This window comes from Haemaphysalis longicornis, unplaced genomic scaffold (assembly GCF_048455015.1).
Source record: "Haemaphysalis longicornis isolate Haplotype H1 unplaced genomic scaffold, Haemaphysalis longicornis Haplotype H1 scaffold_10, whole genome shotgun sequence".
Classification (NCBI taxonomy): Eukaryota; Metazoa; Arthropoda; class Arachnida; order Ixodida; family Ixodidae; genus Haemaphysalis; species Haemaphysalis longicornis.
Window position 1 is genome coordinate 20,876,926 of NW_027526204.1, and position 13,926 is coordinate 20,890,851.

At 46.6% G+C, this 13,926-nt stretch overlaps 1 protein-coding gene across 1 annotated transcript in view; it reads left to right on the forward strand.

Annotated features, from left to right (window-relative positions):
- The first annotated feature begins 374 nt into the window (after positions 1-374).
- The window catches only part of LOC144157649 (uncharacterized), a 31,567-nt gene continuing 18,015 nt past the window's right edge, over positions 375-13,926 (forward strand). Inside the window, exons 1-3 of the mRNA XM_077688467.1 lie at positions 375-481; positions 1,894-1,976; positions 11,401-11,552. Coding sequence (XP_077544593.1) covers positions 11,404-11,552 — 149 coding nt within the window. The 5' untranslated portion in view covers positions 375-481; positions 1,894-1,976; positions 11,401-11,403. The remainder of the gene's footprint in view (positions 482-1,893; positions 1,977-11,400; positions 11,553-13,926) is intronic.

Genomic DNA, 13,926 nt, shown 5'->3' on the forward strand with positions numbered 1-13,926 from the left:
CTTTCCCGGAAGCAAACGATGCTTGCCAAATTTTTAAAGCTCCCGCTAAATTGTACATCTCTTGACGTGAACAATGGCGTCATATGAGCCGGTACATGAAACAGATACTTAGTATGTCGACTCCATATAGCATTAGTATTATTAACTCTATGACACGCGGGAATCAAACAGGAACCGGAACTCGTGCCGAAACCGAGTTGGCGGCCATTTTGAATATACTAGTAAAACCTAGTACACCCACAGCCCTGGTCATGGAAGTGCCTGATCCGGACAACAAAGCTCTCGCCGAGGAGCTCGGGCTTGCATTTAACAACCTCACACCACTTGAACGCTCAATGCTTCTAAGTGCAGGAGCGGCAGGAGTTGTGGGATACACGTATAGACCGGAAAGCGACCCTTCCGCGATACCCACAACAGACGAAGGACCAGCTGTCCGCACCGTTGCCTCGTCAGCCCCACCGCGACGGACGAATACAGACTGGTACGTACGCCCCGTATTTTTCTTATGATTAATAATAGTTCTATTTCAGTAGCAGTATCGCTTATGCCAGTTGGCCGGTGTCGTGTAAGGAAAGCCGTTCGCACGAGCTTTCTGCTCCGACCAGAAAGATACGAGTGTCAATGCGCGGTGTGTACGGTATTTTTTTTTTTCGTTCGGAACTTCAACTGTTCGTTCGGAACTTCAACCGTTTACTCCGCCGTTCTTAGTGTTATAAAAGGAATGTGCAGTATGTTTCACTGTGCAAACTGGTAAGCCCTGCCTAACTTGCGTTTGCTTTTGCCGGCCGCCGCCAATCGCAGAGCATTGTAGTATGACATCATAGGTTATGTGGCGGGAAATGAGCTAGTGGTTTGCATGGTCATTCCCTTTTTTCCTAATTAAGTAGCTTATTTGAGCGAAGTTTGCGTTAAAGGTGGTGTCAGTATGGTTCTAACGAGGCAATCTTTCGAATGAACCAAACTTATGTTTTCTCTTCATGGCTCCTTTAACCGGAAGTACGTCACGATGAAAGGGACGCAAAAGGGACGTTCTAAACAGGCACAGGTACGAGAATACCGCCCCTGTGATCTTTCGGTTAAAATAAACTTTCATTCAGCCGCTAGTGTTCCTTTGAGCCAAACGTATGGGCAAACACAAAGCTGATTTTAAAACAAGATATTACGGACAAAGTTGATTTTAAAACAAGATATTACGGGTCTGTCTTTTCCTGTGTAATGTGTCTGTGGTGCAAGAAATTGCACTTCCCTATTTGCTCATAATCGGTGGTGACAGCTGTGCTACATAATTTCACAGACAGAGGAAGAATCCTCTTCGTCCTTCGTGAAAACAAACCCAGCAACCACTCAACTTTTCGCCCATTAAAAAGGGCTGAGGTGACACGGTGCCATAGCTTTTGCCACATGCGAGTGCCCTCATTGACAGCGAACCTAACGAAAGTTTCTTCCACTCTGTTTAATCATGCTTCGCTTCCCTTCAGGAAATCCGTTCGTGTCGTATTTTCATGCCTCTAATTTATGCGCACCCAGCGCTCCAGCCCCCAACCGACCGAACGCCGACCATCCAACTGATGCGTTTCCCATGTATTATCAAAGGCATACGATCATACTTCTCTATTCAAGCAAAATTTCAAGAAAAATAAAAAAGTTTAAACCGTGTTGTAGAAGGAATTGAGGTCTGTGCGTCACCAAAATTTAAATGACGCATGAAGGGTTTCTGACATCAGTCTCTCGCGAAAACAATTGAGCTGTGTAAACGAATAGAAAACCTTCTGAGGTTACACAGTCCCATGTCTGCTGTTCCAACTCGACTGCCTGGGTATTTGACTACCCAGTAAGATTGTCCTGCAGAAAAAGTTTTAACTATGAGTATTTTTCATCTAACGCTTTGTGCAGTTTTGCCCTGGCTGCCCTTTTGCCCACCAATCACCCCGCCCGTCCAACATCCTGAGGGTAATCCTCCGACTGATGGACTCAAGGTGAGATTTGCGAAACACTAAATTTTAACAGTTTCAACTAGTATGGACAGAAATTGTGCAGGTTTCTGCAAACCTTTTCACTGCAAGCAGTGTGAAAGAGCAGACCAAAGAAGTCCCCATGTGATCCGGGCGTCTTTGAAAACTCGCTTGGAGACATGGAATGGTGTCATGGCAAGATTGTGCGAGTGTTTTGTGTAGAATTTTGGAGTTCCAATACTTACACTTCTTATTGTAAGAAAATACCATGAATAAAATGGAAAAGCTGGAGTTGGAGTGGCATGAAATAAAGGCACACCTAGGGATTACTTGATAGAGCGATACAGTAATCTCTCGCTTAAATCGAAGTCGTAAAATCCGCAAAAAACTTCAAGATAAGCGGCGTTACGAGTTATGCGAAATGCCCAGAATTGGTTGCCAGATCACTGAAATAAAAGGTAGTGCTGGTAACAAACCCTCCAATGCAGAATGGAGCTTTCCAAATAAAGGAAGAATAATTCGCAGGAAAAGCAAATTCTTAATATTGCGGAAGAAATACCCGTGGGATGCTCGCCTGTTTTGTGTTCGAATCTGGTCACAGAAAAGGGTTCTCGAGCTTCTCAAGGCGTAGTATGAACTGTTGGTCGCCACCGCTAGGAACTAACCTTTTTCCGAAGCAGCCGCAGTATGTTTCATGTTTCGCCCGTTGTAGGCACCTCTGAAGGCTCCTCGTCGTCGGCATTATCAGGTGCGTCGTCCACAGCTATCTCAAAGATGTGGCCACTGGGTAGCATTCCAATAACGGGGACGTCGGCCTCGTAGAGCGCGTACTCTGTGTCAATTCGCCATTCGCCACCGCGTGTTCGAACGCAGACTTTAGCAGCTATCTGTAGCGGACTTTGCTTGGGGTCTTATCTGCCAACATTTTGAAAAACCAGTGGTCCCCCGTAAAAATGTTTGGATCTAAATAGGGAATTGATAGCGCCTAGTGGAAGTATTTTGATTGATTGATTGTGGGATTTAACGCGCCGACGCTTCACATGGCTCCGGATTAATTTTGACCACCTAGAAATCTCAGCGTGCGCCGAAACCTCGTACACACGGGGGTTTTTCTTTTCGCCTCCATCAGAAAAGCGGCCGCCGCTACCGGGAATCGCACCCGCGTCTTTGTGCTCAGCAGCAAAACGCCTTAGCCACTGAGCCACCGCGGCGGGTGCCTGTGCGAAGTAAATGCACGTCGAGAAAAAGTTTCGACTTAACCCATATGCCAAGATATCCAAGTTTCAGTTAACGATAGATGACTTTGTTCACGATTCACGTCCGAATCGTGGCAGTTGGGTTTCTTAGGCGGTGCTCTTGAAATGGGGAATGGTGTGTGAAGGGGCGCCACCGCCAGGCGGCAATGCAAGCGGCCGTGTCTCTAACTCGAAGGCTATATGAGGCGTTTTTTTCGAAATGAGCCAGACGCAGAAAGCAAAACTGAATCGGTTGAAGCTGCAGTGACAAGAAAAATTCGGCAACTTTACCCTAAAAAAGGGGCTGCTACAAAATAGTTGAGATAACGCCCTGTACGCAGGTCGTGGTTCGTATCGAAAATGAGCGAGATCCTGCTGTTTCGCGGATCAAAATGAGCTACATGCATTTGCCCAATGTGAGTTTGCTTTTGGCTTGAGGGTTCAGACTGTTTCTGGGTGTTTTCGGAAGTTTCTTTTTGCATTTTGGAGCTGAAGGGTTTTGTTGCTTAATGGTCGCATGTTGACTTCAAATAAATAACTGCATCTGAAGCCTTAGGTGGTGACGATTGTATATAAATTTGTGAACTCCTCCCTGTTCACTCAAAAACACAAACAGGACCAAGGGATTATTGGATGCACGTAGTACAGTTCCTAGTTTATTTATTTATTTATGATACCCTCAGGGCCAAAGGCATTACAGAGGGGAGTGGTGTGAGAGCAATGAAATAAAAAACAACAACAACAAAAAAACATCGCAGAGACGTTAAGATACAACGTACAATAAAATCATTAACACAATGTAATTAAAAATTGCAACTGCGACTCATCAAAAGCAAACATTAGAAGAACTGATTATACAATGTTAGCTAGAACATTTCGAAACTGGTGTACGTCATTAATAGATACAGTGTCAAAAGGAAGGCGATTCCAGTCACGACTTGTCCGGGGCAAGAAGGAATGAAAACAATGCATTGTTTTGCATATATCAATTCTAACTTTGCACTTATGGTAAACGCGACGGGATTGATAATGTGGCCTAGGTATAAGCTCGTCACGCAGAACGGGGTGGTGATACAGCTTATGAAAAATAGTTAGTCGTGAAATTTGACGCCTAGAGGAGAGAGATGGGAGGGCTAAATCAGATTTCATTCTAGTAATGCTCGCGGTTCGATGGTAGTTGGCTAGCACAAATTTAACAGAATTATTTTGAACAAGTTCTAGTGCAGTTATAAGTTTTCCGTGACATGGGTCTCATACTGAGCATGCATATTCCAGTTTCGAACGAACTAATGTTTTGTAAAGCAATAATTTGAGTGATGAAGGAGCTGTAAAGAAGTTGCGGCGCAAGTAACCCAACATGAGGTTAGCCTGGTTAACAATATGCTCAATTTGAAGGTTCCAGGTTAGGTTCGTGGTAATGTGAATGCCAAGGTATTTGTAGGAAGCAACTGATTCTAATTGGACATTGTTAAGAGAATATTGTGATGGGTTGGTCTTAGTACAAGAAACACGCATTGTCTTGCATTTGTTAGTGTTGAGTTCCATTAGCCAAGTTTTAGACCAATTAACAACAGAGTTCAAATCAGACTGCAAAATGGTAGTGTCGTTATCAGAGGTTATTTCGCGGAAAATAACATAGTCATCAGCAAATAAAAGGACATTAGATTTTAACAAAGAAGGCAAGTCATAATTATAAATAAGAAACAAGAGGGGCCCAAGGACCGAACCCTGCGGTACACCTGAATAAACAGGGCTGAATGGAGAGCAAGATTGATTAGCGACAACAAACTGCGAACGGTTAGTAAAAAAATATTCAATCCACGTCAACAAACTTCTGTCAATGTTTAATTGATTTAGTTTATGAAGCAGTAGCCCGTGTGAAACCTTATGGAATGCCTTTGAAAAATCTAAAAATATGCAGTCAGCCTGCGAGGACCTATCTAAAATTTGATGTAATTTGTGAGTAAAATAAATTAGTTGGGTTTCACAGGAGTATGTCTTGCGAAAACCGTGTTGGGCTGCTGCGAAAAATGAGTTGGATTCCAGATAATTAACCAAATTACTGTAGATGACATGCTCTAGTATTTTGCAGCAGTTACTGGTAAGATAAATGGGGCGATAATTACATGGATTATTTTTGTTGCCGGACTTATAAACTGGAATCACCTTTCCTATTTTCCATTTCTTAGGAAGCGTACCCGTGTCCAATGATTGCTGAAATATTTTTGTTAATATGATAGAACAATAAACACCAGTGTTTTTCAAAAATTTTGTGCTAAGGCCATCAAATCCAGGAGATGAGGAATTATTTATGTCAGTGATAAGTTTAGAGATACCGGAAACATCGATTTGTACTGGAGGCATAGCTGCGCAACTGAGCGCTTGGGTTGGAGGCTTCGCAACGGTAGACGCCGCGGAAAAGTTTTTTACGAATGTTTCGTTGAGAAGCATAGCACAAAGATTGCTGGGAACTGGTTCGTCAGATGTGTCGTTTAAGGTGATGGTGTCATCGGACGGAGGGTTTATGGTACGCCAAAATTTTTTTTAAGTCTGAAGAAAGCATTGACGGAAGAACATTAGATAAAAAATTCTGTCTAGCGGTTTTTATAGCCGAAATGTAATCATTGGAAGCAATCTTGTACGCATCCCAACGCGAGTTAGAAGGTGAGCGTCTGGCGATGCGATACAAACGTTTTTTCTTATTCGACAGACGCTTGATATGAACGTTGTACCATGGTGCTTGAGCATTCGTGGTGATGACTCGCATTGGTATGTATTTATCGACGAGTTCCTGAGCTTTAGCTTCAAACCGGTTCCAGTTAACTTCTACAGAGTTGTCAAATGTACTCAAGAATACATCTGTAAACTCGTGAAGTTCGTTATTGAGTGCGTCGAAGTTGGCTCTGTTATAGTCAAGGATGGTTTTACATTTTTTTGAGCGCGCTAAAGCAGTAGTTTTAATGAGAAAATTGAGCAGCAAGTGATCACTAATTCCAGGAGAGCAAGTAACAGCAGAGATGAGATCCGGTGTAGTAGTTAAAATTAGGTCAAGTGTGTTAGATGCGGTCGAGGACAGCCTAGTGGGTTTGGTAACAAGTTGAGTGAGGGAAAAGACAGAACACAAATCCAAGAATTCCTGTGCTTCAGTTGAGTATGGCGTTACAGTGGGAGGGGTGGTGCTCCATTTTATATTAGGGAAGTTAAAATCTCCCATGATGATGACGGAGGAAGAAGGAAACTGTGTGCAGATAATATTGAGGACGTCATGTAGTTCATTTGTGAAACAAGGCAACGAAGAGGGGGGGTCTACAGCAAACACCTAGGATAAACTTGCGATGGTCAATGGTTACTGAGGCCCAGATGATTTCAAGATTGCTGCACACAGAAATGCTTGATGAAAGAAATTCGTTCGAAATGGCCAGAAGTACGCCACCGCCTCGAGACTCGGTGCGGTCGCATCGGTAGATGTTAAATCTGGAGGCATCGTGGAAAATTTCGGAGTTTTGTATATTATTAGACAGCCAAGTTTCAGTGATTGCGACAAAAGCCGCAGAGCAAGAATCTAATGCAGATGACAGTACATCTTGTTTATTAACGACGCTGCGCGTATTGGTCAATAACACAGAGAGATGTGTTAACGTCCGTCCACTACCCCTATCGCTTCCCTATGCCGCAGTATCACGGACAGGCGCAGGCGCAATGACGGGTTCTTGCAAATCAGAGTTTTCATTGCTCTGAAAATTTTCAATACTGTCAGTGTTTGCGTTGTAAGTGTAACGTTTTTTGTTTATGGTAAGCTTGTTGTGACTCAGCAAAAAGGGAGGGGAACCGGGTTGATTTTTAGCGAATTCAGTAAGCTTTTTCCGGGCAATGCGGGTGGCTGGACAAAAATCTTCGGATAGTGCAATATTTTTCTGTTTGAAAAGCTTCCGTGCCGAAAGCATTTGTTCTTTCACTTTAAAGTTCGAAAACTTCGCGATAACCGGACGACATTTGTTTCGCGAAAGACTGCCTATACGATGTGCCCGTTCGATTGAACCAGCGGGAAGTGAGGGTATCACTTCATTTAGAATTGCAGTCAATTTTGTTTCAGTTTGTTGCCAGGTTTCCTTTGAGTCAGGTAACGCATAAAACAACAAGTTGTCACGGCGTGAACGGTCTTCGAGTTCATCAATGCGCGACTGCAAAAGAGTATTTTGTGTGGCTAAAGAATCAGCAGTGGACTGCAATTCTGTAATTTGCGCACCAAGACCATCCACAGCACGAGATGTTTCCTCCAGGGCGTCCAGTTTTAGTTGAAAGGGGCCCTGAAAGGCATTTTGAGCACACTAAATGAACTAGCGCAATCGCTAGATTGGGTCGCCAACGTCACCTGTGCCAAGTATTACTCTTTTACGCGCAGCGGAAAGCTCACACTTTTGTTGCAAAGTTTGTCGCTTTTTTCTCACCCTTTCCTTCGTGTTTTTGGACGCCGCCATCTTCACATGTCTACATCATCGATTCCCAGATGTTCGTCATGAGCTAGACATCCTGCTATTGGACGGCTTTTTCACGCACTTCCGGCAAAGAGATGAGTCGTCTGCTCAGCGTCGGCTCGCCGGCTGATCTGCCAGCGGAGTGCCGGAGTGCTTTGACATTTTACGACAAACGAAACAAGTGTAAACAAACGCTTAACCGTTTGTATTGAATGCAACACGGCCATAACACGACGTGGATTTTATCGTATACGTGAGTACGTACCATAAAGAAAGTCCCGTGGCACTTCTTTGGTGCAATCGCCGAGAACGCCCTGAGCCGAATGCCCGGGTTTGACGCGTACATTTTATTCAACTTCAAAACAATCCAGAGATGCGTTTCGAACGAACGCAACGTCACAACATGCGTTGCAAGTCTGAACCGCGATTGACAGACGATGAGTTGTCTCCTCCTGCCCGTCGTAAATACGGCACTCACCTCACACCCGGTTTGTGGGGACGAGCAGCAAGTCACAACTCTGGCGCGCAAGCGAGAAGGCTTTTAGCCAGGCACACTGCACATACCCCATGCGAGGTTGAGTGGTACGTCGTTCGAGAAAGATAATCCAGACCATGGGAAGCATTATCCACCCGCAGAAGTACAATGTCACATTTCATCCCGAAACGAACGCGTCCACAACACACAGGAGGCGATGCACACACACACACACAGCTTCGGTCGCTGCATTGGCTTAGCTGCAAGCTTCGTTCGGACAATCAGCGATGCTACGACGATACAGAGCTGCGTGAGGACGACGTGCTAACCACTTCACGTATTTAAAAACACAGGGGCAAAGAACTAGGTTCATCGGAAGCAAAAAATCTTTCCTCCATTATAGTGCCTGAAATATACTGGCTAGTGTGCCGAGGGCGGGCTCCAGGCGGGCGCAGGGAGCGATGTACGCGGCCGTCTGCCGCTTGGGGCGCTGCCGTGCGGGAGTGTGCGCGTTCATCCGGCCCGAGCAGATCGCGCGGTTACCTCCGAGCTGCGTAGCAGACGGCAGCTGCAGAACTTTCCATTCCCGCTTGCGACGAAAGCGAGCGAAAGCGACGGGAATTCTGTCGCGCAACCAAAATTTGTCCCGACCATTCGACAAAAACGATCGTCGCGCGACAAAGCGACGGAATTCCTGCCGCTCTCACTCGCTTTCGTCGCAAGTGCGAACGGGCCTTTATGCGCAATCTCCGCCCCACATAAAACAAGCTCTTGCTTGTCGCCTGAGCATACGGTTGATATCTGACTACGTTACACTGTGCTTGCCAGTGTATTTAAACGATGTCACTAGGTTTGAAACGTACGCGCTCGGCGTGCAGCTTTGTAAACGCAAGCGGTTTCACATACGCACGCTATTTTGCTGCTAATAGAGTTTTAGTACAGCGTTTGTGGCCTTTGCATACGCTAAACGCTAAATTTTTGCGTCCCGCTACGTGACACCGCGATGGGAGTTTTAGTAGAGCGTCTCATCAGTTTTGCGTAGCGACACACTAATGCATACGGCGCCATCTGTCAAATGTTTTCCGAAATGTCTCGCCGGCTGATCTGCTAGCGGAGTGCCGGAGTGTTTGGACATTTTACGACTATCCAAACAAGTGCAAACAAACGCTTTCCCGTCAGTGTTGAATGCAACACATGGGTGCAGCTTGTCAGAACACGGGTTCCCGCTGATCGAGTGCAGCGTTGGTTTGCTCTTCGCCTTCACGTTCATCGCCGCTGATAAAGCGATCCGATCCGGCGCGTTTTGTGCACGGGTTCTGTGTCGGTTGAAAATGTCTTTTTTCACATGCCGCCGGTAGTAGGAATTACAACCACCGCAAAATAACACCCGGCACCAGCGGGGCCACATCTGAGACCGCGCTTTTTGGATAAACAGTGCGCGGTGCACCAAAGGGAACGAGCGCACGATTCTCCCCACGCGGCTGCGAGTTCGCCACCGATACCAACTGCAGCCCTGCACCTACGTACACCGCGAAAGGGCAAGGCCAGGCCGCACACATGCGGCCAGGTCATTCGTTCGCTTTTCCAGCCTGTGTCCATGGTGTCTACAGAGATGAAAAAGCCGAAAGAGCTGGCCCGTAGCAGACGGCAGTCTGTGGGAGCGCAATAGCGGAAGTACGTCACCGCTGAGGAGCGGAGCATCGTGGGAGGGGAGGCCAACAGCGAAGAAACAGTTGAAAGGAGGAGGAAATACGGCGCGACGATAATTCCCGGTTTTTGATTTACGATTTCTCAGCTAATACTCATCGCTTTAACAAAATTCTTGCAGGAGGAGATTGCTAATACACTGCTTTATTTGGTTACATGTACATCCATGCATCGGCGGAAGGCATTTCAGGACCCCTTTAATGTCCGAGACATTCGTTTCAATAGACTTTTGTCCGGTTTTAATACTTTTGATGTCTGCCGCAACTTTGGCCTGAAATTTAGAACTTTGGAGTGAGCGGGCATGAACATCCTTCAGTAATCGGAAGAGAACGCCCATCTGTTCGGCAGGGTTTTCAGGCAAGCTTTCAATGTCAAGAAGAGCTTCTGAGCGAGTAGTGGGCCCGGGGTTGGATTCAATGTCTCCGCAGCACAGTAATAATAACGCCATAGAAAAACACTCCGACAAAGTTTCACGCAACACCCGTGGGCACGGGAACAGCAGGGTACAACGGTCATCGGTTTTTCTCGCGTACAGAGAAAAGTGATTACACACCTGCATGATGAAAAGTTGTCGATTAGGAGCCGCTCCGAAGGCGCTGCTCCCATGCCCACTGAAGAGTGTGTTGGCGCGCCAGCTGCTTAAATCCTCGCGAGCTGATGATGCAGTCGTCCATTGGCCTGTCCGGAGGAAGGCGAGTTCGGTTGACGCGTGTAGTTCATGGACGATCACGCAACAGGTCCGCGCAGTTGGCGTAGCATCCAGCTTGTCAGTCGAAGGGGCCGCTATCGGCAGCGTGTAAGTGATGCCGGGAGATGCGCTGACCACAGCCGATAGCCACGAAACAAGCATAGCAGGCAGGATCTGCATGATGAAAAGTTGTCGATTAGGAGCCGCTCCGAAGGCGCTGCTCCCATGCCCACTGAAGAGTGTGTTGGCGCGCCAGCTGCTTAAATCCTCGCGAGCTGATGATGCAGTCGTCCATTGGCCTGTCCGGAGGAAGGCGAGTTCGGTTGACGCGTGCAGTTCATGGGCGATCACGCAACAGGTCCGCGCAGTTGGCGTAGCATCCAGCTTGTCAGTCGAAGGGGCCGCTATCGGCAGCGTGTAAGTGATGCCGGGAGATGCGCTGACCACAGCCGATAGCCACGAAACAAGCATAGCAGGCAGGATCTGCATGATGAAAAGTTGTCGATTAGGAGCCGCTCCGAAGGCGCTGCTCCCATGCCCACTCATTGAAGCATTGCTTGACGATCTCTGCCAAAAATTCTTGAACCCTTCATAACATTCGGATCACGCTGTTTTATCTGCCCAAAGAAGGCCGATATTGCATCAAAAGTAACGTAATACTAGAGATGTTGTTGTAGGTGGTGAAGTAATTCATGCCATCATTTCTGGCATTCTTCCTGCATTATCGAAAAGTCGTAAACTAGTGATAAAATATAAATCCTAAACCCAAATACGTGGCGAAGCCATCTTGTAGACTCTGCATTTGTAATAGATGGGCTTGGTGGTTTATCTCAGCCAAATTGCAGCAGACACACGAATTTTCTTGCAGGCAATGTTCCAGCTTCCGGAACTTGTGGCGGCCTCTACATCCACCGACTGCGCGACGTATTTCTGCCTGAACGCTTCCCGAACGCTCTACGATGCTACCGCTAAGCAAGTCAGCTACGTCTGGTCTTTTGGCGGTCTCGAAGGCACACGAAAGTGAGTATTTTCATTCTTTCAGCTGGGCATTTAGCTGTTATTCTGGCGACTTTGCAAGTGAATTGTCAGTGTCCGAGAAGGCGAATAATTCAGGTACTGGTGTTTTCAATACCATTACTGATATAAGATATGAAGTAATTGTATTGGTAACAAAGTAGCGTGGACAAAATCGGTGGTGTAACTGACATTCGATATGTCGCGTGGCCAAAACGCGATGCGAAAAATAGCCTGAATTTTGTGAGCGATCACAGCGAGCACATTTTAACTTTCCTTTCATTCTAGCATTGGACAGGCAACTTCATACTACAGTAACTTCTGTCTTAAAGCCTCGACGTGAACTGTTTTATGTCGTGACATACTTTCAGGTGCTCTGCCCCTTCATCGCAACTTCCCCAGGGAGAGGAAAAGAAACAGTCGCTCGCGACTCTTAGTTGTTACCTTGAATGACGACGTTTGCGGGGAATACGTGCGTCTTGCTTTCATGCTGCAAGAGCAGCCGCGGGTGGTTACTTCGCCGATTACATGGTTCAGCTGGACATTGTAGAACAACAAAAGGACCGTGAAAAAACAACTACTGGTGCAGTCTATTTTTGTATAGTGGTCGAAATTCCGGCAGCACTGGGGGCTGGTGGATGGTTTATATCCCAACGAACAGTCATTCGCGCACCGGTAAATATTGCGTAAAGCCAAGAAAGGCGAGATGGCTCTTCGAAAAGAATACTTCTGGCGGCAAATGAATTGTCATGACGGCAAAAAGGAGGATGCTATCAATGAGGCTGTGCGAGAAACGGGCGAATAGAAGAAACCAAACACAGTAATTTCGTACTTCGCAGTAATGTACGCGTAACTACGAGATTGTACGACGGTATCTCAACTTATCGGGCAATAAAGCGGCTTATGGGGGTGAGAAAGCCGCCGCCCGGGTTCTATAATAAAAACTGCGCTCAAACCTCATTTTGTCTGCGTTATGTAACCCATACTCGCTTGATGTGTTGGCAAATGCTTGCGCCGCATTTTCTTGACACTATGCCCAACGTTATCTTTGAGGTCAAAAATTGTGAGGAGGCAAACGCACCTTGACGTTTAATATATTTGAGGTTGCTTGTCTCGTCGTTACGCTGTACCTTAAAACTACCTCGTGTTAATTCTGACAACACCGTACACACATACCTCCGGAGAAGGATTCCTGGAATTTTTGAATATTAGGTAATGTCTCTAACCGGAGCCTAACGCTTGACCTATATGTCTTTAACGTGGCGTGACACGACGTTCCGCTCAACGTTACAGCTTTCAACGTTAAGCTAAACAAGGGTCGATAGCTCAACCAACAAAAGTGCAACGTACAATGGTTACATCTGAATTTTATGTTCAGTGCGAGTTTCATGTGGAGCTCTTTTTGGCCACAGGAACCCGTGCACCAAACAGCTACACAGTACGACTATGGCGAGCATCAATTTATACGCGGTGTTACTTACCCGGTGCGCAGCGGTGGCGTAGAGGTACAGCATCCGCCTCGCGTGCAGAAGGACCGTGGTAAAAATTCCGGTGGCACACAATTCCCACCAGATAAAAAAATCCGCGTGTTGATGGAATTGCAGAAGGGAGCTCGGGGCACGGCCTGATCCCGGCGACCACTGCCGGTAACGCACTCCCTCACCAGAGCAGGATGGGCCACCCTGATGCAGTAATGGCCACAACCTCCCATTAATACGCCAATTAACCTCTGGCCCTCAGTCCCCAGATGCCAGAAGCAACTGACACCGGCGGTGGTCAGACCTGCGACGCAGCAGAGGGTGCTAAGAATCCCTGGATCCAGACAGGCCACCATTGGAAGCTGAACCGGACAACGTTTAACACGAGAACCTTATCTAGCGAGGCGAGTCTAAAGGTGTTGTTCAAGTAATTGAAGGGCAATAAATGGGATGTAATAGGGCTTAGCGAGGTTAGGAGGACAGCTGAAGTCTTTACAGTGCTAAAAGATGGACACGTCCCATGTTACCATGGTCTAGTGGACAGAATAGAACTGGGAGTGAGATTTCTATTCAATAAAAGCATAGCTGGCAACATATAGCATTAACGAGCCTGCCTTGTAATTAGGCCTAATAAGGGGTACAAATTCAAGGTGGTACAGGGCTACGCGCCTATATCCAGCCATGATGACCAGCTAGTTGAACGCTTCTGTGTTGATGTGGAATCGGCAATGGCTAGTGTACAAACACAGTATACCCTAGTTATGGGAGACTTCAATCAGTGCTTAAGTAGGCAATTTGATTGATTGATTGATTGATTGTGGGGTTTAACGCGCCGACGCAACGCAGGCGATGAGGCGCGCCGTAGTGAAGGGCTCCGGATTAATTTTGACCACCTGGGGATC